The 26,611-nt window shown below is 40.7% G+C and overlaps 1 protein-coding gene across 4 annotated transcripts; it reads right to left on the reverse strand.

Moving 5' to 3' along the window:
- Positions 1-15,431: 15,431 nt before the first annotated feature.
- Positions 15,432-26,379, reverse strand: LOC124876318 (alpha-1,3-mannosyl-glycoprotein 4-beta-N-acetylglucosaminyltransferase C-like). 4 transcript variants are annotated; one of them, XM_047378977.1, is made up of 5 exons: positions 26,114-26,379; positions 19,867-19,970; positions 19,583-19,733; positions 17,374-17,628; positions 15,432-17,280 (listed from the first exon to the last, which is right to left on the reverse strand). In XM_047378977.1, exons 1-5 carry the CDS (start codon positions 26,211-26,213, stop codon positions 16,394-16,396), a joined length of 1,497 nt encoding a protein of 498 aa, XP_047234933.1. In that variant the 5' UTR covers positions 26,214-26,379; the 3' UTR covers positions 15,432-16,393. The 4 variants fall into 4 exon arrangements, with proteins under 4 accessions (XP_047234933.1, XP_047234950.1, XP_047234956.1 ...); XM_047378994.1 differs by having other exon boundaries at positions 19,848-19,970; positions 26,114-26,378; XM_047379000.1 differs by having other exon boundaries at positions 19,844-19,970; positions 26,114-26,378.
- Between the last annotated feature and the right edge of the window lie 232 nt (positions 26,380-26,611).

Genomic DNA, 26,611 nt, shown 5'->3' on the forward strand with positions numbered 1-26,611 from the left:
TTTGTGTGGAGATAGGATGTTGTTTTACTGTCAAAACCTGTCCACTGTGTTTTCTCAAGTTTCACAGACAGTGAAGGCTGCATTACCAGAAACAGCCACTTCCACCCTCCAGTCCTTTATTCCTGGCGACTGGATTCTGGTCAGAGAATTTAGGAGAAAACACTGGAAGTCCAGGTGCTGGAATGGCCCATATCAGATCCTACTAGACAGCCAGAAAAGCTGCAGGAAAGCTGCAGGAAAGCTCCAGCTCCTCCAGTTTCATCTGGCTTCCAGGACGCAAGTCATCTTCCAACTGGATCATCCACGGCCTGAAAGGTGTGAGGACAGCGGACCACCACAAGATAAAGAACTGTAAGCTGATCACTGGCGAGTGATTGAACAGGTGGTTGAAGAACACTGTTCTTACAAGGGCACAATAATCCCTTGGGCAGTGCAACGTTATTTCAGAATCTACTTAAGGCCATCGCATTGCCTGAAAGTTAGAAGTCATAAGGTCATTTGCCTCACTGCACACACACCACAGTGAGAGACACATAGGAAACATACAGGGAAGACCTCTACACATTTGCACATAACCTTTCTCTGGATGAACTGGTGACGCCTGCAACAGAGAGACAGTCAAATATGCGCCACGATGCTTATTCTCCTTAATTTCTTAAGCAGGTTAGAGTTCCTGTTTCTAAATATATTTCTAGAGGAGCTTCCTACGACCGCCCACCTGTACCAGACTGGTAACAGGGCAGCTTGAAGCCACTCAGGAGAGTCGGCAGGATTTTTTGTTTTTTAAGTTGTGTTTATAATTTGTTTTCTTTAAAAAAAGAAACTGTTTGCTTTCAGTACCAGAAGAAAGGACATTCCACTTCAAGGTCACGATGCAGTTAAATGGAAGATGGTCTGTTCTGATGCTAATGATTGGTATTTCAAGTATTTTTATAACTCTTGTGTTCATTTGGGAAAAGGTGCAGCAAAGACAATGTAAGGCTAATTTGAGGAATTGTGTTAATAATGCTCATCAGCTGATTTGGAGAGAGATCCATCACTTTTCTGACTACTATGATCATACTGATAATGTCTGGTGGCAACTGATGCATCAAACCGTGAGGAAGATAAGAAAGGACAGTTGCTATGTTTGTTGTTTGATTCCACATGCTATTAATGATCGACCATTTTTGGTACCAGTTCCTATTGATACTGCTTATACTCTAGCTACTTTCTTTCCAGATAACCGGTTGGTGGAGGTCATTTTTCCTTGGGTGAGGAATTATGCTGTACAGACAAGCAGAAATGTTAGTAAATTTTCTAGTGAGACTAATTTAACGTGTGCGTCTACAGGAACTCTTTATAGATTTCGGGGTAATAGAAATCCAATTAAAGATCCAGATATTTGTATTGCTCAGGAGGAAAGCACACCTTATTTCCTTGGAAAGACGGTGGGTTGTAAAACTATTATACCAGTTTCATGTGCCTTGATCCACAGTAATACATCTGGACCTTGTCCTGTCAGGACTGATCCGTATACTATTTCAGAATCTTTGGCTCCAGATCCTTTTGTGTTAACTCTTAATCTTACAGCCTTACCGAATGGAAGTCAATTGTATGGCATGGCAGGTAAATTAACCAGGGTTCTTGTTACTTTTCCTAGTAGAGATGGGTTCTCGTGTCCTAAGAACATGGGTTGGATGTGTGGAAATAGATCATATCTGTATCTGCCTGCTACTTGGTCTGGAGTATGTTATCTAGCTCACTTACTACATACGGTCACAACTTATACTTCAATCAGCCTAAGCTATTAGAACGATGAGTTTGCAAACTAGAATGGCTTTGGATTATCTGTTAGCTGAGAGGGGTGTTGGTTTTGAAGAATTTTCCTTTAGTTGTGATTATCTTGTAATCAGAAGAAAGGAATGTGATGGAAATTCTTGCAGTAAGCATTTCACAGTGTATGACCTTTGGTTTACCTCACTCCAGTGAACATCTGTGTTAGAGGAGGAAGCTGTAAAAGCCATTATCAGAAGTTTAATGGTTAAGGGCATTTGTTAGGGTGATGCCTCGGGGAGAGTAGATGGTTGTTCCTAGGTAACCTAGTCACCTCTGAACCCGGGAAGGGTCTGGGGTCGTAAAACACAGACTCTTTGAAGTTGAGATAACACTGTCATGTTCTGGTATAAATACTGTGTGTAAATGTTGATCGGGGCTCTGTTTCACTGACTAACCTCAGTGTCAGGGTCTTCAAACGCTGAATGCCTTTGAATAAAACTTATAAGACAAAGTCCGGATTTTCTCTTGTTATGAGTCAACTTCTACCCACTTTGATAAGAAAATTCCACAACATTCCCTAATATACTGGTGGCTTCTCACGATACAGACAGAAAACACCTGCAAGCTTTAACCTTGAATAATAAACACTCATTGTGTGACCACACTAGAAGCTACTGTCTAAGGATTTTTCTAACTGTCAAAAGCATAACTAAAAACTCCTAATAATAATCAATCTATAAGCAGCAAATCCCAAATCTATCTTAGCTTTAGCTACTAATGATAAGTCATTTATATTAATGATAATGATAAGGCTTTTATGTTTCCACAATTCCCCCTTTTGAAGTCTTAACAGACTTCACTAAAAGAATACAGAAAGTAAACATCTATACCAGAAGCCTAAGCACAGCGAAATTGAATCAAATTCTCAACACCCCTTCATGTTCCTCGTCGTCATCAGGGATAGCCAACAAAGGCATCATATGAGGGGGTGTGGTTGCCTTGCCTTCAATAGTTGCAGTAATAAAACGCACAATCAAAGATCTAATACATGGTACACAACAACATCCACACGTTACCATAATAGCAACAAAAACAGCAATGGATATAAACAATGACATAATTAACCCTTTCCAGTGTCCAAACATACCAGTCATCCAGTCTTCAAACGGATTGTCTATTCCTGAGTGCTCATGCATAGTGGCTGAAAGTGTTTTTAACCCTTCTAAAGCTTTTGAGACGGAACCATCAGGGGCGGTATTATTGGGTATGAAAGTACAACACATGTCTCCAAACATAGCACATACGCCCCCTTTTTCAGCTAACACCATGTCCAGGGCCATCCTATTTTGTACTGCCATAAGGGAAGTAGGTCCTGATTGATCAGCGAGTCCCTCAACTGCATCTCGAGTTAAGTTTGCGAGGCGTAGGATATTGTAATGAAGATAATTGATGCGGTCGACATTCTTGTTAGGGGTCACAGGGAAAAGGGCAGCAATGATTGGTATATTCTCAAATCCTGCAGAAATTTGGTCAGCCAATTTATATTCATTTGGTACTCCCCTAGGGACACCTATAGCATCTATATAGGTGGGGGAGCCCTGACTTAAATCAAATCCAGCAGTGCTTCGTTTCATAATATGCCGTCGCCTTCTGCGGGTGAGAGCTGTGCTTTCTGCATGTTTTGAGGGAAGACACTTAAAGTCTTTACCTAACAGAATGAGAAGTGCCTGCAACCTAACCATGGCACACATTCCAATAGTATTATTTTGAATCCTAGTTAATAGCCGATGTCCTCCACAATAATAGTAGAGTCCTGATCTTGCCCAGGGACCTATCACTGAGCCTGGCACCGTGATGTTACACCAATCGCGAGGAATTTGTCCTACATTTACTTGTGGTGTTGTGGAAGTGAAGGTAAAGCAAATGTATGTGCCATTTCTTCGTTGAGGGGTGAAACGGCCTGCTCTGGTGTTATTGGCAATGGGTGGGAACAGACTGGCCAAAGTGGTACAGTTTGTGGGAGTAGCCACTCTAGTCAGCTGTAGCATACGGCTATAACCCCACTGGTCTTCTGGATACAGGGGAGCAGGGTCAGTTGTTAAATCTGGTCCTGCAGCCGCACATGCCACACAATCTGATTCACTTCGTTCTTTGGCAGTCTGAGATATCCATTGGAGCCAGAGGTTATCTTCGGTATATCCCGTGGCCATCTGGATAACTTCTATGGGTTTTAAGGTGTTGTAGTCTATTTTTATCCTCCCCTTGCCTGACTCTGCCTGATTGGAGTGATTTACGAAATTTATCTTGATGATGCCTTCCGGATTCTGTGTGTTCCATCCCAGTCGAAGACCAAACATAAAATAGGCGTTGTGTGTTCCTTGGGGGTTGTGTGTCAAGGCTTTAAGTGTTAAAAGAAATGGCTGTGGGCCGTTTGAGGCGGTATTCGGTAAACTACCGCGTATCAGAGAAATGTTTAGCGCTTCAAGTTTAGGTGTCGGGTCAGGGTTAAAAATATCAGTATTCCATGATCCGCTGTAATATATAGTATTTTTCCACCCCCTACCGCACAAAGGGGTGGGTGTGTCTGTACTTGTGGACACGCAGTGTGTGGAGAGTTCAACATTAGCGCATAGGTAATAGTGGAGCCTCGTCGACCATGTGCTGCCTGGGATTTGGTAAGAGCTACAATTGATAACATCGCAGAGATCAAATTGGAAAGTCGTGGTGGCACCGAGAGTGTAATTTAATTCTATTCCCCCAAACACCTGGAGGCATTTATCTGGACCCTGGGGTTTGGATTGTCTTTTACTGATCTGAGGATGACGGGAGCATGTCTGGAAAGGAAGTTCACAATACAAACCTAGAATCAATGTGACAATGAAAACTGATAAAACACCTATACCTCCCATGACCCAACCCTCAAGGGGCCTGGGTCCTAACTTTTGATCTCCCATTCTTTTCAAAGGTACCTGTAAAAGAAGATAAGGATTAACAATATGGTGAAACACAAAAAACCTGTAAAAGAAGATAAGGATTAACAATATGGTGAAACACAAAAAGAATTTTTTTTTTTTTTTTTTTTCAGAATGTTCAGTTCAGTTCTTTGGTGGGAGAGCAGCTACAACCACCAGTGAAAGAGAGGAAAGCTCAATCACATCCGCCTCTTCTGTGTGATGTCCTGGTCTTCACCCACAGGTGTAGACTGACCTGGAGCTAAGTGGTCTCACCAGGGGATTATTCTGCCCCTATTTGGTGGGACCACTGATTTAACGGTGCACCTAAGGTGTAGACTAACCTTTAGGTGTAAATGAAAACTTTCTCACCCTAGGGGATTACTCTGCCCCTTGAATTGGGTGAGAAAGGTCTTGAGGTGTGCTGGTGTTGTCCCTCAGGTTCTGCTGGACCTCTGGCAGCGATCTCTGTGGTGCCTCTGCTGCTGCACACTGGCTCCAATGATACCACGTGTCTCCTTTGCCCTTGACCCTCACCGCATGTGAGGTTCTCTCTGTGACCTGGAATGGACCCGTCCACCTGGGCTCTGACCACTTCCGTTTGATGACTTTCAGAAGGATCCACTCCACGTCTGAGGTTGTGGCTCGAGCCTCGGATGGTTGGGCGGCCACCTGTTTTGAGAATGCTGCAACCAAGCTGTGGAGAGATCTATAGTAATCACGGTGAGACATAGATTGTTCACATTCAGTCAGAAAAGGTAACCTGGTTTTTGGGCCTGGAAAAGGTCTTCCAGTCTGCAGTTCATGTGGAGTTAGACCATGCCTCTGATTTACAGAGCTTCTTACTGACATTAAGGCTAATGGTAAAGCTGTGACCCAATTCATTTTGGTCTGTGCACAGATTTTAGCCAATTTGGTTTTGATTGTCTGGTTCATCCTTTCCACCTTGCCCTGGGACTGTGGATGGTACACTGTCCCAAAAGAATGTTTGAGACCGAAAAACGTTTCCACTTCTTTCAGCTCTTCATTTTTAAAGTGTGTGCCATTGTCTGATCTGATTTTGGCAGGAAAACCGTGCCTGAGGATGTAGTGATTAATCAGACACTTCACTGTTTTGCTGTCTTCCTTTTTTGCTGGCCAGGCCTCAGGCCATCCTGTGAATGCATCCACACATACCAACAGATATCTGAACCCATTCACTCTCTCAGTCATATCTGTATAGTCAATGATGATTTCTTTCCCTGCAATAGGATCCACTGGGAATTTCCCTGGCGCTGGCTTCAGGGTAGGTTTGGCATTGAACTGTCTGCAGATTTCACATGAGTTTATTCAATGCACTGCCATTGGTTTTAAATAAGGATGCCACCAATGTTCGAGATTTTTGAGCATCTGTGTGGTTCCTACATGCCCCATGCCATGGGCTTCCTCCAGGGCTGCTGTAGTGAGCCCTGGTGGCAGGATTGGACGTCCGTCTGGACTCCTCCAAAGTCCATTTTGGTCCTCACTGCCTCCTCTCGCCTTCCACATCGACTTTTCTTCTGGTGAGGCCCCCTTTTGTAGTTTCACTACTTCCTCCAGAGTGGGCTCTGGTGTCCACCCTACCTCTGAACACAACAATATATTTTTTGGTTGATACCCCGCACACTGCTTCGCTGCTTGATCTGCCGCCTGATTCCCTAGTGCTACTCTGGTATCACTGCTGTCATGTCCTTTACACTTGATAACTGCCACCTCCTGTGGTAAGAGCAATGCTTCAGCCAACCTTCTCATTTCCTGTTCATGCTTGATGGGTTTCTGTCCTGCTGTTCTAAACCCTGTTCTCAACCATTGCTTCAGTTCAACATGCACTGCGCCCATAGCATATGCTGAGTCTGTGTAAATGTTTATTTTTTGTCCTTCTCCTAATTCTAGGGCCACGATCACTGCCAAGACTTCTGCTTTCTGTGCTGATTGTGTGTCTGTCAGCCTTTCCGCTTTCACTGTTACAAAGTCTGTCCCTGTGTCCTCCATAACTGCATACGCTGCTTTCAGTCCTTCTGTGTCATGTCTGAAACAGCAACCATCTGTATACAGGTTTCTTGCCTCTGTTAAGGATGTGCTTTGTAAATCTGGTCTGATTTTTTCATTAAACTCCACTTTTTCTGCACAGACATGTGGTTCTCCTGATGTCATTCTGTCTGTCATGTTTATGCCTTCATGTGTGTATGTGATGTTAGGAGCTTCCAGCACCTTGCTCAGTCTCTGTTGTCTCAGTGGTGATAGTGTGAATGTCTTTGAGTTCACAAAAGCCACTACTCCATGTGATGTGAGAATATGGAGTGAGTGTCCCATAACTACATGGGCTGTTTTCTGGATTATTTTAGCCATCCCTGCTGCATGTCTGGTGCATTCATGATGTATTTGTTCCATGTTGTCCAACAACACACTTATGTACATTAGCACTGTTCTTATTCCCCCTTTTTTCTGAAACAGCACGCCATTGGCTGTGTGTGCTGTTACAGAAACATCTAAATAGAACGGCAATGTGTAGTCGGGGTGTGCCAAGTGTGCAGCTTGGGATAGGCTGGTTTTCAAAGCTATAAAAGCTTCCTCAGCTTCGCAAGTCCATTCCAGTGGGGCAGTGAGATTTTTCATGCCCTGTTCTTTGATCAGGTCCCTAAGTGGAGCAGTGAGATCAGTGTATCCTGGAACAAAAGATCTGCTGTATCCAGTGAGACCCAAGAAGGAAAGCATGTCTTTCACAAAAACGGGTTTGGGATGGGAAAGAACAGCTGACTGATGAGTAGGGGACATCCCAGTGCCCGGTTGGGAGATAACTCTACCTAAAAAGTCAACCTGTTTTCTGCAAGTTTGCAGTTTGGCTTTGCTGACCTTGTAACCGGCTTTAGCAAGGTGTGAGAGGACCACAGCCGTGGCCTCCAAACATTCTGAAACAGTTGGCGATGCCAAAAGGATGTCATCCACATATTGAATCAATGTGGTGTGTGGTGGAAGGGGGCAGTCCTGTAGAGAGTCTTTAAGAACTTGGTTAAAGATTCCTGGAGACAGAGCAAAACCCTGTGGCAAACGAGTGTATCGATACCTATGTGATCTATAGGTAAAAGCAAAAACGTCCCTGCATTCCTCAGCTAAAGGCATGCAAAAGAAAGCATTGGCCAGGTCAATGCATGTGAACCATGCATGTTCCGGATTAAGGTTAGTGAGAGCGACATAAGAATTTGGAACTGGGACAGTGGGATAAGTGTTCCCTGAAGGTGAATAGGAGAGGTTAGGAGTGGAAGAGAGATGCCAATCCTGTAGGGAGAGGGAGCATTTTAACACACCCCCTAACTCACGTGCTTCATGTTCTGGATGGAGGGCTAAAGAAACGTGGGGAACGCCATCAGACCACATTTTAAACCACTATTCCTGTTCTTTGGATAACTTTACAGATGCGACAACGCCCTCTGGAGCTACATAAATGTCAGTGGTGACAATGTCCCATGTCTTACCCTCCAGCTCATCAGCAAAGCTTTCCTGGTAGCATTCACAGTTATGTCTGTCATAAAACAGCGTGACATGTGGTGGGTCAGGGGGAGGAACATAGGGTGCCAGGGTGGAGATCCAGGATTTCCACTGAAGGAAGGAAGAGAGAACACCTCTGCATGCCGTGGTTTCTGGGTGTAGCAAGACCCAGTAAATGTCAGCCTTAGGATCGGGCAAGGGCTGGATTAAATACTGTCCATGTGAAAAAAATGTGTTTCTGCCACATGAGAGTTGGGTGCCATTAGGAAGATGCACCTGCAGTCCGTCTGAACCACACAGAATGGTTGCGCCCATTTTGATCAACATGTCTCTGCCCAGTAAATTTACTGGTGTGTCTGTGGACACTAAGTAGCCGTGGTTCAAAAGTTGCCCTCCTATTTCAGTTCTTAGGGGCTTGGTGTAAGGTAGGACCTGTTTAGCCCCAGAAAACCCCATGACAGTGGTAGTCCGTGTGGAGAGAGTGTTAGGAGGGGCTTGTTGGATGGTTGAGCATGTAGCCCCAGTGTCCACTAGAAAAGGAAGACTTTGTCCATACACTGTCACGGACAGTAAGGGGTCCTCAGTCCCTCTGTCCGGGGGGTTCTGTGGGGACCCTCAATGGTTCTCTGGCCAGTGACTGGGCTCATCCCAGGCTGGCAATTGGAGTGAAGGCTGCTGCTGTTGGCCTCCACGTGATGGACCAACTCGTCCCCTTTGTGGGCGTCTTGCAGGCCCTCCCATAGGTCCATGCCATCCATAACCCACATGTGGACCGCGTTTGTAGGGACAATCCCTGCTCCAATGACCAGGCTCTTCGCAGTAATAGCACACATCAGCCCCAGCTGACGCACGTTCCAATTGTCAAGAGGCAACCCTCTGTATGTGTCAAGAGAGGGTTCTTCACCTGTGGATGATTTAGAGGTACAATCGGATGAAGAGAAAGGATTTCCGGGAGATATATGACCGGATAGAGGTCCGGAAGACACAGTAGAGAAAGATGCTGTGGGGGGTGGTTGCGGTGGGGGAGCTGAAGCTCCGCCTGCTGGAGAGTTTTGTTCAGGCAAACCAGTAATCCTCAGTCTGCCCCCAGAAATGTCCAATGTGGGGTAAAGGCCCACTGGAGTCGGAGGAAAAGATTCCTTAGTGGTGGATTTTGGAGGAGGAAGACCATATGGTGGCGGTTTATGTCCAGTGTGTGTGTTGGTGGGTGTTGTGTGGGGTTTGTCAAACATAGCATGTTTACCTCCCTGCCATATCAGCACCATTTGCGACTAAAATGTCTCATTCTTTGCCGCTTTATCTCTTGTTTCTTTAAACTTCCCTTTAAACCGTCCACTATTTTTGCATTTTTCCTCAGCCAACTCTCTTTCTGTCTTAGCCTTGTTTATATTCAGCCAAAACCACCTTCCCACGTTTTTTCTGCTCTTTTCATCAGTTCCATCTTTTTCGACCTCCTCCTGTATTTTCTGATTCATCTTCTTAATCAACCTTTCTGCCTGTTTTTCTTCCTGAGTCTGCTGCACCAACTGCCTCACCACATACACCTGTTCCTTAAATGTTTTCCACACTGGTGCCTCTTCCCCCCAACCTTAGTCATCTGTGTCCCGGTCAATTTCACCATACATCCTGCTAGCCTGTATAAATTCTTCACCAAAAGTTTTAGCACCCTCAAGAGTTTTCCAATCTTAGGGAACACGAGATTAGTTTAATTTTTGTGTGGTACCACTGTCCAATCAGAATCTTTCTTACCTTCAGAAATAACCCAATTTGTCCAGTAAAGGTTTGTTTGGCCAAGGAAAATGTGTTTAACAAAACCAATTACTCTCAAAGGTTTTTAAAAGTTTTTCAAATCCGTATTTTATTTTATTTTGTGAAATAAATGTTCAATGACCTCTACACAATATGCGCACAAAATCCGCAACACAGTGCATTTATTCATCTGCAATGACACAGCTGCTTCTCCACTGGCTGTACCCACACACACAGAAACACATTCCAGTTCGTATTTCCTCAATTCAACACAATTCTGACAGACACTCGCCCACAAGAAATATGCACAAATATGCAAAAACAATCCACTACAAGCCACTTCACCCTATATACAACAAATGCATTTTATTTTCGCTTAAGTAATTAACAATCCAACCGCATGTTTAAGTCAGAATGTGTGTTCAAATATTGAAATTCGACTGCACTGCCAGCCACTTGTGTAATTCCTCCGTGTGACCACTAGATGGAGACTTTAACCGTTGTAAAATTTCTGAATGAACCGTTCACCTGATTGAAAAAAATCAGATGCTCTGTCAATATTTCAATTGTATTCACACCTTTCTTCACTCCACTCTGTTCATTCACTGGTCAACTGAGGCCGTCCAGAAAATATGGCACGCTGTGTCCCTGGTATCTGGACTATTTGAGAGTGACATAAACACATCTCAAGACACCTCAATTTTCCCCACTTACAATCCAAACAGCAATCAGCACCCTGTCATTGTTGACACCAGTTAGGTTTCCATACAGGAATGCTACATTCATTCACCTGCAATGAGAGTCTGGCGAACCGCTGCGCCTCTCTCCAGTCACACCGTATTTTTCACACACTCCTCCTAACAAGTCTGTCTCACAGATTATTCTTCCGAGGACAGCTCATTTATTTTATGTGTCTTTATGTTTGTGCACTTTTTCTATTATTGGAGTGCACTAAATGCGCTCCAGTTTCTGACTAGTCTTGCTGAATTATCCTATTCAGCTCATAGTTTTCTCATGCTGGTCTTGTTACAAATTTCATTCATAACACACAGTCATGCTCTCACTGTTACTGGTCTTACAGATTCATACAAACTGTTCACAGTAACTTATAGCTTCACAGGACTTCAGACTATGTGTTTTATGAATTACCACATCTGTAATCTGGTTTTATTGAGACAGAACTCGTATAAAACACAGCATTCAAACCTTTGTGTTTTGCCCATTCTTAGCTTATTATTAAAGTTTCACCATTTAAGTATCTCAACTGTCTTCCCTCACCTGCCAGTACAAGGTCTCGGGGTCCTTCAACACCGTCACCATTTAAGTATCTTCAGTGAAAAGTATGTTACAGCCTCAACATTCAAGTATCTCGGCTAAAATGTATCTTGTTGCTCTCTTAAACAGTATTTGACCTCTTTTATATTATCTTAACTCACTGGTCTACACATTTTAAATTTAGCAGAACATTTCACTTACTCAGACATCTGACACCAAGAATTTAGGCCTATCGACAATGCCAAAAGTGCAGAGTTCGTTTAAACAAGTTTCTGCTTACCTTGTAAGAAGTGCGGGGGTACCCCGGTGTCAGAGTCTTTTGGTGAAGTTCTGATTTAGCCGAAAGTCCTCGCTTATTTTTGAATTCTTTATTTCTGAGTTTAAGGAAACATTTGAGTATTGTGAGAATTAGACGGAAATCACCAGAAAATTGTGGAATATTAAGGCAAGGTAAAGACAATCTGCAAAACAACTTAACATCCATAAATGGCTTTAATGATAATTATTTTGCACCATATGTAATTTTTTTTCCATTCATTCCATGTTCAGGGTTTCTATTGAACAAGGGAAACTCAAAATTCAGGTTTGTCTTCCTCTTATTTTTGTAAAGAACGCAGGGATCAGACAACTGATCCCATATGAATCAAGCCTGGCATCTACATCTGGTTTGAACAGAAAAAATGAATATAGGTTGGTTTTACAGTAAAATGGAATTATAGTCACTCAAAGGAAAGAGATTAAAATGTTGAAATGATGTTAATGGAGAGCTGCAATATTAATAGCTGGATCAGCAAAGGCCATTTTGTACCTGGTGGTTAGTTAATGTTCACAGGACAAAGGAGGGATTATCAGATTAACTGCTGCTACAGACAGACTCTCTTTCTGAGATGTTGTCCCATACTTTCACAAACATCAAAACCAAAACATGCAGTCTAACAAGTTTACATTGTGTTGTTCAGTTGACTTAGCTGGTAACAAAAACATCTACCAGCAGGTTCAACATCTGACTGACTAGATATATGTTAAAAAAAACTGTGATTTTTGCTTGTTTCAGATGGGATAAGCTTTCAGAGTAATTAAGCCATTTTTTTACACCTCAAGTTACTGCCACATTAGGCATGGGCCAATATAACATTCACACTAAATGAAACCTACAGGTTTCATAGTATGGTTTTTATGCAAATATTTAACACTGTCTAAATAATTTGATAAAAAACAAAAAAGGTACAATATTTCCAACTGCTGCTAAAATACAGGTCCTTCTCAAAATATTAGCATATTGTGATGAAGTTCATTATTTTCCATAATGTCATGATGAAAATTTAACATTCATATATTTTAGATTCATTGCACACTAACTGAAATATTTCAGGTCTTTTATTGTCTTAATACAGATGATTTTGGCATACAGCTCATGAAAACCCAAAATTCCTATCTCACAAAATTAGCATATTTCATCCGACCAATAAAAGAAAAGTGTTTTTAATACAAAAAACGTCAACCTTCAAATAATCATGTACAGTTATGCACTCAATACTTGGTCGGGAATCCTTTTGCAGAAATAACTGCTTCAATGCGGCGTGGCATGGAGGCAATCAGCCTGTGGCACTGCTGAGGTCTTATGGAGGCCCAGGATGCTTCGATAGCGGCCTTTAGCTCATCCAGAGTGTTGGGTCTTGAGTCTCTCAACGTTCTCTTCACAATATCCCACAGATTCTCTATGGGGTTCAGGTCAGGAGAGTTGGCAGGCCAATTGAGCACAGTGATACCATGGTCAGTAAACCATTTACCAGTGGTTTTGGCACTGTGAGCAGGTGCCAGGTCGTGCTGAAAAATGAAATCTTCATCTCCATAAAGCTTTTCAGCAGATGGAAGCATGAAGTGCTCCAAAATCTCCTGATAGCTAGCTGCATTGACCCTGCCCTTGATAAAACACAGTGGACCAACACCAGCAGCTGACCCGGCACCCCAGACCATCACTGACTGTGGCTACTTGACACTGGACTTCTGGCATTTTGGCATTTCCTTCTCCCCAGTCTTCCTCCAGACTCTGGCACCTTGATTTCCGAATGACATGCAGAATTTGCTTTCATCCGAAAAAAGTACTTTGGACCACTGAGCAACAGTCCAGTGCTGCTTCTCTGTAGCCCAGGTCAGGCGCTTCTGCTGCTGTTTCTGGTTCAAAAGTGGCTTGACCTGGGGAATGCAGCACCTGTAGCCCATTTCCTGCACACGCCTGTGCACGGTGGCTCTGGATGTTTCTACTCCAGACTCAGTCCACTGCTTCCGCAGGTCCCCCAAGGTCTGGAATCGGCCCTTCTCCACAATCTTCCTCAGGGTCCGGTCACCTCTTCTCGTTGTGCAGCGTTTTCTGCCACACTTTTTCCTTCCCACAGACTTCCCACTGAGGTGCCTTGATACAGCACTCTGGGAACAGCCTATTCGTTCAGAAATTTCTTTCTGTGTCTTACCCTCTTGCTTGAGGGTGTCAATAGTGGCCTTCTGGACAGCAGTCAGGTCGGCAGTCTTACCCATGATTGGGGTTTTGAGTGATGAATTCACATGTAGTTTTAAAGTGCTAATTCCACAGAATATGATCCCTTTTTGCTCTTGATAGAAGAACACAAATATGAAAAGCTGATATTAGCTTGTTGGTTTGCTGTGCTATCTTCTGAAGTTGTGTATTACCTTAAACAGAAATACCTTAGCAACACAGCACAGTCTAAGTCTATTCCAAATCAAAACATGAGGAAAATGTAATGGTAGTAAAGGAATATTAGACTGTGCCGTTTTGTTTTCCAACTCAAACATTTGCTACAGGAAAGGCAAAACTTTATTGTGAATCACTGAATATTTCTAGCACATATGAGTTATTTCATCCCATGACCATTGGGTTAGTTAACAGATCCTCAGCATGTCTTGGTTTTACCTCAGAAACAGGAGAATTGATGCTTCTTTAGTTTTGTTTTTTTTTGGTTTCATTTTGAAGGATCAGGATGGTATCTTTGGGGTTAATATCTTGTTAGAATACTGATTTTCGGAGGATTTTCTCTTTGTAATAAGGGCAACATGTGTTTTCCAAGTATTTTGATGTATTTATACAAATCTATAATCTTGCCATGTGCTAAAATAGCCCAACATCATAGTATGAGAAACATTCCCATATCATAATGCCCGAGTCACCATGTTTTATAGTATACTATGGCTTGAATTCAGTATTTGGGGGTTGTCTGACAAACTGTTTATATTCAAAAAATAGTAATATTGCTTTCATCAGTCCATAAGGTGTTGCTTTTTTCTCTATAGGCCACTCAGTGTGTTCTTTAATAAATCATAACCTTCTCAGCATATTTCAAAACATATTGTTTAAGGAGCGGAGGGGCGCATTTTCAGTGGCGTGCCTCTGTTATTGATTATATCATTTACGCATGCACAAACAGCTGTCAAATACGGAAAAGGCGGAATAAAAATAATTTCCCCACCATCGCTTTGGCGCCCCTATGCACCGCATACCTAGTGTTTGGGCCACTGTTTGTGAGAGGTTCTAGCCAATAGCTTTGCTTTGCATAACCATAGTCTATTTGAGAAACTTCACAGGTAACTGACTGATTATTGGTCTTTGCTGCTTTGACTCTTCTTTTGATATATCAGAAAGGTAGCGTTCAATCTTATTTCACATCTTTTTGGATGCGGTTTCAATTGAATAGAATGTGAGATCATTTTAGTTGAGCAACCAATCATTTTGTGCACTTATGTTTTCCCCTTTTCCATCTTCATTGCCGTGTGTACTTAGACTTGCATCTTCATGCAAGTCTAAGTACACACGGCCGGTACAGTGAAACTGCGAAAGGCTCATTAAATCAGCCTTATGGTGTTCTTCTGGACCAAGCCATTTTACTCTGATTTTTAGGAGGAATACTTTCAGTTGCACAGAATCTGCAGCATGCATGGCATGACTGTTGGTTTTCACTCTAATACACCTGCTAGTAAATGATTTGCCACGTAGAAACATAATTTTTACCAAAAATGTTTTGATTTATTGATCTAGTTAGTGACACTGGACCAACTTTGAGAGTGGAATTGGTCTTTTTCAACACATTAAACTATAGAAGACAAATGGGACAGAAAATCTTTGCAGATTTTATACCATAACTTAAAACCCCAGTAAACCTTGGAACAAGTAACCAGTCCATGTATAATGCATAATTTTATTTGGTTTTGGGTAGTTGGATAAGCAACAGCAGTTTTTTGCTTTGTAACAAGCTAACAACTTAGCACAGGTAAAGCCATTTGCTTATTGCGCATCACTTTAGCCTCTTTGGTCAGACAACATGGTTCTGGCTCCTAATGGCACTTGCTTCAGATTACACATTTATTACCTTGAAACTGTTTACCTTGAGGGTGATAGTGAATTTGTCAGAAAATTATGCCGGCCTGAGCTATGATCTACTAAGTAAATCTCTATTTGTTTCAATGTCCAGCCTGCCTTCATACAAACTAAATAAATAAACTATAAAACTATCCACTGAGCCTTTCCTGAGCCCTAAAACCAGATGCATTTAAGGAGAAACACACTTTCGAATTAAAAGTAAATCAAAATAGATAATCATCCTGAGTGAATTACTTCCACAACCTGACATCAGAATACTTTCTAGGTTGAATTGAGGGTTTTACCTATAAATAAGGCCTAAAGTATAGAAGCCCCAGTCCAAGAAAATGACACAAGGTTTATCCGATATGAGAGGTAGCAACGGTTTCCTTCTATGAAGCCTTATGCAAGGACCATATGGGAGACAAGAAAAGCTTTGTAAAAACTTACCTTTCAAGTAAAGCAGGTACAAATATAAAGATTAGAGGAAACGCAGCATAAAAAAGAAAACTCCAGCACATCACACAGTAAAAGCATACATGAACAGTCTTGTTCCTCTTAGCCACAAAAAGAGAAGATCTACCAGATGAATTTGCTTGCTTATCTATGCCAACTGATCACTGTACATCTAGTTTGGTCAAACATTTGCTTTAGATTAGAAGCAGCTTTACTGAGGCAGGTTGATGTTTTTAATAACAGAAACAGATCAACAACACAGCACCAATCACCACCACCAGTGTAATGATTGAAAAGCTAACCATTACCAGGCTGGAGGGCAAATTAACAATCAGGATGCACTCTGCTTTGTTGTGATCCTTATTTTCTGAACGATCACCCAGTCTTTCTGTCCAGCTGTCACTAATATTCTCAGACATGAGGAAGCAGAGTTGTGCAGTTTATCTATGCCTTGCATCTCAAATTTTCCATTTATAAAAGCTCCCAATGACTGGAACGTTTTACAGCTCTGTTTCTCTTTAGCGAGTACCTCTTGGCCTAGTTCCACCTGACCAGAATCCAGAAGGTCCTTTCCTCCTGACCCTGTTTCTACTAATATCCCTGTCACCACTGTAGGCTCCTGAAACACCACTGTCAAATGATCTCCTCTTCCTGGAGAACGTCCCCAGAAGAATCCCTCTCCGGCTTCCCAAGCCAATTTGGGCAGGTTCTTCTGATAGGTGGAAATGTTTGAATAAACCTCAGCTGAAGGATTGGTGTAGACACCCAGCTCAAAGTCCTTGTCCTTTAGCTTGTTGTATGTTCCCTGGAATGATGAAAAAGTGCCCATGTGTTGGAACAGTGAGGGTTTAAAGAGGATGGTCTCTCTTTGGGTCATCAGCTCTCTGAAATGAGTCATCAGCCAGTCACAGGGCATTTCTTGGTAAAACAGCAAAAGGAAGCGGGCCAGAAGGGGAAGGCTGGAGGACTTGTAGAGTTTCCCAATGTAACCAAGAGCTGAAAATTCTAACATTGCCCAAGTGCTCTTTTTCATGTTTTGCTCCGCAATATGCTTCCTAATTGTTGTTAGAAAGTTCTTTGCTGAAAACACATCATCCTCCAGCTGGAGGTAGTATTTGCCAAGACCTGCACTGTAGTGGATTAAGAAGGAGTAATCCACATTCTGCTTGGAGCGGAATGTTACCCGATCAGGAGCATCATTGTAGTTCCTCTTCAAACCTTCAGAAAAAAGCAGAGAGACTTGCATAAATATAACATCACAACAAGGACCTAACTTAAGCAGCCTGCCAGGTAAGAACACATCTGCTGCACCTGTAAGAGGAGGGTACCACTCCTGGGAAACATGGATGACAACTAGCTGGCCTTGCTCTAGCTCGGAGGCAAATGTCGAGTTGATTTCCCTGATGGTTCTGCTTATCCAGGTAAAATCGAAGTCTGCAATCAGCACCACCACCACCATGGAGGACCGCTCTTCAGGAGAAGACTGAGAGAAGAGTGACTGCAGCGTGGGGACGAGATAGCTACCCTTCTTCCGTTTGACTGAAGACAGGCCGACAGCTAAAAACTCTGGAATGTGTCGAGACAGAAGTATTCAAATCACACTCTGAGGGTGTGCACAGACCAAAAGTTAATGGAAGTGCATTGTTGAAACTGTTACATAAAAACCAGTTTAAAAGATGGAAATGATGTAGTTTTATTGGTCTGAAGTAATATTCTAACCCTAAATGTTGTGTTTTCATTGGCTGGAAAATCATCATAATTAACAGATGAATACTAAGACTGAGTTCATGGGGCTTGACCAGCGGGAAGCTGGACTTCCTTTTGTTGCCTCCTGAAAGGTTCTGACCCAATTCTAAACATTCATGTTTTAAACTAACATGTTCATTGACGCTTTTTAATAATGTAAAATTAAACCCATCAAACTCTGATCTTTTGCTTTTAATAATATACAAAACTGATAGAAGAAGATGAAGTGAAACTAAGGGAATCATGTAGTTATCAGAGGTAAAATATTAAAATCTAATGTTAATATTACACTTAAAACGACTACAGCTGCTGTTCAATTAGTAAAAGGATAAACTGATTTACTTTGTTCCTTTACTTCATACAATTTTAATGAAAAAGTGTTTCAAATGCATTAGTTAATGGATGGGGCAGACGGTAATCTGCTTTAGAGGTTTTTTACTTAGTGTGATGGTGCAGATAAAGAGGTGGGTGAGGGACGCTGACATTCGTTTGTATGATAAGGGTCATAATATCAGGGTTTCATGGAGGTTCTGTGAGGGTTTGTGATACACTTTATTCTTTTGTGCCCGTTGTCATTTAATTTTCCTTAAATATTCAAAAGAAAACGTTTGTGTGCTCACAGAAAATAACTCATTTACATAAATATATTATCCAATTCAGTGCTGTAAAAAATACAGATTTCTTTTGTATTTGCGATTTTTTTCACTCTTACGTGTTTCAAGCAAATGTTAATGTTAGACAACAACTTGAGAAAATATAAAACAGCAGTTTTTAAATGATGGTTGCATTTCTAAAAGGAAAAGCCGGCACTATGTGAAGAAGAAACTGCCACTACAATCAGATTGTGCCACCTTGGCAACAACTGGCATCAAGCGTTTGCAATAACGTCTAATGTCTTTGCCATAACTGTAGAGGAATTTATACACACTCCTCTTTGCAGAGTTGTTTTGAGTCGGGTTTGGAGGGTTTTTGGGCATGAGTAGCCTGGACTTTCACTAGGCTACTCTAAAACCTTTTTCAATTCAATTCAATTCAAAGATACTTTATTGATCCCCGAGGGGAAATATTTTTTTTTTTTTTGTCTGAGCTATTCGGAGGTGAACCTGGTGGTGTGCTTCAGGTTATTGTCCTGCTACATAAAACAATTGCTTGAGCTTAAGGCGACAGATATTCCATCAGGATACTCTGGTAGAGAGATCAATTCATGGTTCTATGAATGAAGACGACTCGTCCAGTCTGTGCATCAACAAAGTGTTGGTATGATGTTGTTTTTTTAACTGCACACACCTTCCAAAAGTTCCACCTTTGTCTTGTCTGTCTACAGAATGTTTTTATAAAAATCTTGAGGGTCATCAAAATATTATTTGGTCATGACCTCCTGCATGAGCCGTCGATGTGCCTTGGATCAATTGTGGTAAACTAGTCGCTCCTGAGGAGGTTCACAGGTGTATGTTTTCTCATTTTCAGGACCATGTCTCTCAGAGAGGTTCACTAAAGTCCCAAAGCCTCAGAAATGACACTTTTGCCAACTTGATGCTATCTGGCAGGTTCTATTTAAGTGATTTCTAGATTCTACAGGTAAGAAAGTAATCAGGCTTGGGTGTAGCTAATGAAAATGAAAACTTTTATAAATGAAATATTCTTTTGAAAACTGTTTTGTATTTACTCAGGTATTATTGCAGAGACTAAAAGGGGGAACGTACAATAAATTGTGCTTATTTTTTATTTTAATGCATGAAATATAGTTTTTAAGGTTTTAATAAGTGTAACTCACTCTGTTGATTAGATGGAGCTCCAGCCAGCAACCTGTAGGTCACATTGAGAGGTAGATAATCTCTCTGTTCCACCCAGGACTCCTTACTGATAAGCCTCTCCGCCTGCTGGCTCAAATGTTTTGGAATCGACTCAAATGATCTAGTCATGCCCTGAAAAACAAGACCAACCCACATTTGTTTGTTCTATGCAACCACATTTAGAGGAAAAACAGGAAACTCAAACACAAACTTTTAGCCGTTAATTTCTGTGAGGCAGGTACCAACTCATTAAAATGTCACTTATTTTGAGATCACCATGAGGATGTCGAAAGGATAGAAGTAGTACAGGGCGCCGACAAGAAGCAAAACTCCCAGAATCACATTTTTTCTGGAACGCCGTCGCATTTCCTGTCAAATACAAAGATACTTACATCACAGGACATTCTTTGTGCAGGAATTCAGTCAGTGCAACTGTAAATAAAGCAGCTGAGAGATGATGAATATTTCAGAAGGCTCAGATACAGTAACACAAGGCTGTGTGTGTGTGTGTGTTGTAGGACAGATTGAAATAAACTGGCAGTGTGTGTCTGATGCAGCTTATAGTCTGTTTCCTCTGGAACTCTGAGTTATAAGCTTCAAACATTTCGCATGCGTTGCACATCATCACCTGATGAAAATAAAACAGACCCAAGTTTTTCAGCTATTATAGTACATTTTCAGAGGAATTCATTCAGTTTGAGCGCAGTGTTAATGTAGCAAGCTGAGAACACGTTGTGAAGAATATTTTGCTAAGACCTGACAGCAGGTTTCTCAGGAAGCCTCTGCTGGACTCAGACATACAACTGTCTCAACAAGAGCTTTCTGGACTACCTTTATAAGTTTGTTGGTTTTAGCTAAAATCTACTTCTTCCACAGATTAATTATTGTTCACAACTAGCGTCTCTGTTCAGAAGCGTTTCTTAACCTTTAAAAGCAGCTTTAAAGTCTGTGCTGTGTTAACCTTAAAAATAACACTGTTCAGTTTGGGCTTTAATGATTTACTTTGTGTATCTGAATCTGTTTAACTTTTCTTTTGTTTTTGATTTGATAAGGAATGTGGAGCCATTTTTGGAAAGCAACAGCATCTTCAGGATTTCGCAGTATTGGACTTTGGTGGTATGGCTTGTCTTTTTCAATAAAAAATGCGCGTCTTTTTTACAATCAATTACTTTTCAGCAACCCAACTGATTCCCAATCCTAATACAGCAAACTGTCTCCGCCCTTCACAAACAAAAGCATTTTATGTCAATGGACTTTATTCATTTCCTGGTTTACAGCAAGCCTTCAGAGCTTAAACCAATTCAGGATTCACATAAGGCTATAAAGCTTTGCTAGCCTGATATGACTTACCTTTACTGTAACTTTAGGTGATACAATAAAACTTGTCAGTTCAGTTAGAGGCGTATAGAGGTATATAATATGTGTTACTCAGTAAATTAGAATAACATGGAATAGTTCATTTATTTCAACAGTGCACTTGAAAATATCCACATTTATCTAGAGTCATCACACACAAATACTGAATATGGAAGAGGATTCATTCTGTTCATTTTATTGGTTTGGTTTGCAGCTAATGTAAACAGTAAATTATAGGGTGGAAACAATTAATGGTGATTAATTGATTATTGAAATAATCGTCAACTAATTTAGCAAGCTTACATGTAGGTAACAGTGAGTTAGGAACAACTGAGTTCTTATTTACAGATTGTTCAGACTCTCTGAGCTCAAAGAATGCAATAGAAAGTAATTGTGTGAATGCTGCAAACTCTCTTTATTCTTTATTATTGTGTGACCCACGATGGAATAAGCGGTAGAAAATGACTGACTGATGACTGACTTTTTTTGGCACCTATCTCCTTCTTCATACTGTGTGCTATTTCAGCCATTCAACTTTTAAAATGTTCAGCTCATTTAGGACATTACGGCTATGACTTTTGGTATTAATACTTTTTATACTTTTTAAAATATTCAGCTTTTTGTGCCAATTTTTGGCCCATTGAAATGAATGGAAAATCTTAAAAATTCTGCAAAATTCAGCTAAAACTTTGTGCTCTTTAACAGGTTACTACTTCTGCATACTTTCAGCTAGAAACACCATTCAACTTTTAAAATGTTCACAAGACATTAAGCTATCTTCAGATGATTCAGCTTTTTGATATCTATTACGGTTCTTCTACAATTGCGATCCAAATTTAGGCAAGATTTTTGATGTTTTTGATTTTATTATGTAATCCTATGGCGGAATTCGTCAGTTGGTAGAGTGTATGCTCTAGGTTGTTGAATAACCTGAGAAAGTACGAACAAACTCTCCTCACTTGCTCAATTTTCACTCTACTGGCACAAATTAGGTATCAAAATGTAGGATTCTCTTTCGCGATTCAGAAAATGTCACCCTCATCAATGTAGGACTAACGGATTTCACGCAACACATCTGGGAGCAACGCAAAGTCAACACACCCTGAATGGAAAACCTATAGGAATTTCAGAAAAAATCAGAGCAAAAAATCTTTAAACTCACATGTTTTCGAATCGCCGCCCCTCCTAAACCGTTCAAGTTAGAGACATGGGCTTTGCACCAATTAATCTTCAGACCTTGCTGGCACTCACAGTGAAGGAAGTTTTGTGATACCTTTTATCGTTTTGTCATAAAAAAGGTTTGTTTAGGAGTACCAAATCTGTCCTTCTCAAAATCGCTTGAAATTAACAAATTTCAAAATTATCCACTTTTCTACACTGTCACATCTCCTACACGGATTTATGTAGACACATGAAAATCTCCAGGATTGTTCACTGATCCATGCTGATACCTACGGTCCAAATATTATTTGGATACTTTTTATCGTTTCCTCGTGAAGTAGGTTTGTTTGACATTGAAAAATTCACCTTCACTCAGGTTAAAAATTGTCAAAATGATCCGCTTTTTTACAGGGTCACACCTCCCAGACAGATTTTTGTAGAAAATTGAGAAGCTCCATGATTGTTCACCAGGGCCTGCTGATTAATACAGTGCATGGATCAAATTGATAGCGCTTATAGTTTCTGAGGTATTAGATGTTGTTCGAGAGCATGTTCAGGCATTTTTGTGTTTTTCTCCATTTTTCCCTTTTTTTCACCTAGTGTTGTGCCTTTATTATTATATTTTCAACAAAAATGTGTTAATATTCTCGTTCTCTTGTCCGTTCTGAGAAAAACGGTCCAAGAATGACGTTGATAGCCTGTTGATTTCAGACAAGCAAGCAGGTTCTATATGACTATTGGAAATAACCCAGACTTGAAAGGACAAACCTGCTAGATTTTCAAAAAAAGACAAAACATGCTCTACAAAATAAAAGCCTTTACATTTTAAACTATAGAAAATTGCAGCACTGGGCTTCACACTAATGTTGGAGCTCATCCAGTGTTTGAAATAGGACCAGATCAGCCCTTTAAAATAAGGCTTACTGAAATTTTCAAAATAAAAGCCTCACCCTTTCATAGTTACTAATGATTTTTTAAGCTGATAATAGCATAGACAATGATTTTAGAACAACTAACAGAACTAACCCAAACCAGAAAGGACAACCACGCTGGACTTTCAAAATAAGACAAAACATGCTCTACAAAATAATAGCCTTTACGTTTTAAACTATATATCATTGCAGGACTGGGCATTACACTACTGTTGGAGTTCACACAGTGTTGGAAATGGGACTATGCTAGTCCTTTGAAATAAGGCTTACTGAAACTTTCAAAATAAAAGCCTCAGCTTCCATAGTTTGTATTGATTTTTTTAAAGCTGATAATAGCATACACAATGATTTTAGAATAGCAAACAGGTTCTTTATATCTAGTGGAAGTACACCAGACCTGAAAGGACAACCATGCTGGACTTTCAAAACAACACCTAGACATACCCTACAAAATAAACACCTTCATATTTCACACAGCAAAAATTGCAGCATTGGTCTTAACACTATTGCTGGGACTCTGTGATGGAAATGGATCTACTTTATGCTTTCAAAATAAACTCACTGATATTTACAAAATAAAAGTCTCAACATTCCTTAGTTGGGGCCTGCCACAGTAATGAAGGGAGAACAGTGAGTGGCTTGACTCCCATGCCATTGCCTGGTGGCACCTATTTCTACACATCTCTAAACTGGACTCTTTATTTATTGGCGACTGCCAAAGCAATGCAAGGACACATGATTACTGGTGAAACAAGAACAGGTCTAGATAGACATCTTAACCTTCTACCCTCAATCATGATGCACACCGTTCTGTTACTTTGGTTCCGTACCTCAGCCCCACAACATTTGGCTCTGGTCCAAGAAGCACACACCAAGAGGCAGGCCCCGTCTAAATTTCTTCAGAAATTTTCTAGTTTATTACTATTATTATTGTGTGAATGCTGAAGAGTGAATAGTTTTAAATGGCAATTTCATAGACTTTTGAATATACGCTGTAGTAAGCATTAGAATTTTAGCTTATTTTAGCTTATATATTGCTTTTTGCATGGTAGATGGGTTAAATGAATATCAGCCTTCATGCTAGTGATAGCCAATATGCTAATGTTATCATTTTAGCTTCTCTTTCTCCTCTCTTCTCTCTTAGCTGAAGAACACTTTTGCGTTTTTTTTGGCAATTTCTTGTTTGTTTTTGTGTTTCTTCAGCGTATTTGTTATTAGTTAATTTTTTTCTGAAATTTCTGCAATTTTTTGTGTATTTTAGCACTGACTTCAACTTCTTAGGCTATATTTTTGCTTCAGTCTGCTTTTTCAGTCATCTATGGCAGCTCTTTCCTGCTTTTTTAAAGTTTTTGTCAGTTCTTGCAACCTTGAGGAATGTTCAGATTGCTTTCATGCAGAGGTTCCCACTAGATGACAAACAGGATGCCTAAAACCACCGCCCAAACAGCCTGTCAATCTCACTGAGTTAGGTGTGACTCACAGGTGGTGTTCTGGTGTGAGAAGCAGATTGATCTCCATCCTCTCTTTAAACTCCAGAGAGAGACCAGAAACCTTGATAAAAGTTACACTTTTAATCAGTTTAATTAATAGTATTTTGAGCAATCAACCCAGTCAGAGAAATCTATTTTTAATTGTTGTTAGGTTTCATATTTTTGTTTGTTTATTCCACTTTATTTCATTAATCATTAAAGTGATCTATAGTAAATATAAGTATGTTGTGTAATGAATGATTGACTAAATATGAAATTATTTTAGAAACAAATACAAGACTTAAAAATATTTCGTAAGACTGATGAATTCTTGATTTATCAATATACTTTAAGAGCCTATTCACCTGCTACAATGCTAAAAATGTCAGTCAAGCAGTGCACATGTTCGTAAAACTCATTTGCCTCCAAGCAATCATTTAAACGGGAGACAACTAAAGAAAAGACCAAGGAATGCCAACTTGCTACGCGTAGATTTCAGTGGAATAAAACAGAAAATAGCAGAAAGAGGTTAGAGCTGCACAATATATCTCAAATATATTATCATATGTTATCGTTACAATATCTTTGGGGTCAACAGTTGTATCCCAAAGGACGTTTTGCACAAATATTTGGCTAATATACTCAGAGTTCCCACTTTGCATGTGAATGTAATGTTCGGAATGTTGCATAACGTTTTACAGCAGTAGATGTTCACCCCTGACAGATTACAATCTCCAACATGCTAAAGGCCACACAGACTGACTGCTAGAAGCACAAAGGAGTGAGAGAGGAGTGAGAAAAATGCGGATTTATCGCAAATGATAATGTGATCGCAATATTTACCAGCTTTATAACAGCCCTTATCTAAATCAAGAGGAAAGAATACATGGTGACAAATATTGCATAAAAAAACCCTCAGATATTCAACAATGCCTTTACCAGTAGCAGAACCCTGGGAAAAGAAATATTTTTACACACAGTTAAAGATTTAAAAAGGGTCTAATTGGGCTGCAGTTGTTAGGAACATTGCATTAATATAAAAAAGAGTTCAACAATTTTAAAGCTAATTCTGTAACTTGTTTTTAAAGTTTTTTTCTGTTTTAGCCCAAAACTGGTTGTTTTGGATCATCGGGTCTCTGAAAGATCCATAATATGCAAATCTGAAAAGTGCCTTAAAGCATCATAAACAGCGTAAAATAGAAACTTGGCAGGGAGAGGTTTAAAAGCCATCCCATCTGGGTCATTTCTGACCTCAGTCTTTCTCTCTGCTAAACGCAAAACGGAATAAATCAGGAAGTGTTTTCAACACGTAGCCCGGGCTCTCATGCTCACTCTAAATATATCTGAGGTCGTGTATGGGAAGCATATTAGCTCTCAGCTGTCGCCAAATATCGCGTAAACGAAAGGCAACCCCTGAAAACCCGTTCCTCGGCTTTTTTGCGGTCCGGTTTAACCGTCCGGACGAGTTTGTTCGGTAGCATCACAACACATTTTCTTTTTTACAACAGCTGCTCAAAAAAAAAACTAAACGTGTTAAATACAATCCCCCCACATATAAACAACTGTTGGCAGACATATCCGCGGTAAAGCCTACCGTTACAGCGGAAACTTCTCTCCTCTTTTCTGTGTCTCCGCATGCGGCTGAAAGTCGAAGTTAATGGTCCTCCCTCTCCAAGAAGGGACTTATAAGGCATAAACAGTACAGGAAGACATAAAGAAACTTCGAGGTTTGGAAACAGTTAGAGCTGCAGCTTCGTGCGTCTACACAGCTATCGACTCTGAAGTTTCACTGAAAATCATCAGGTGGTGGCAGCAGCCTGCGAAATAGGTGCGTTCTAACGGCTGAATGATGTCCAATCCACTGCGCAGTTACAGATCCAGGGGCGGTGCTAACAGAGGGAAACACAGGGAGTAACAGCGCATGCGCAGTGCCAAAAGGTCGTCGAAGCTCCGGATAATGTGAATCAATTCTTTTCAGTGAGCTCATTATTATGTTTTATGTCCTTAGAAAGCCAGCCTGGACTAAATCATTTTATCTGGGTAGCAATCACTGAGAGGAATGATGGGGTAAGACTTTGATCCGGTGTATTCA

Source organism: Girardinichthys multiradiatus, chromosome 1 (assembly GCF_021462225.1).
Source record: "Girardinichthys multiradiatus isolate DD_20200921_A chromosome 1, DD_fGirMul_XY1, whole genome shotgun sequence".
Classification (NCBI taxonomy): Eukaryota; Metazoa; Chordata; class Actinopteri; order Cyprinodontiformes; family Goodeidae; genus Girardinichthys; species Girardinichthys multiradiatus.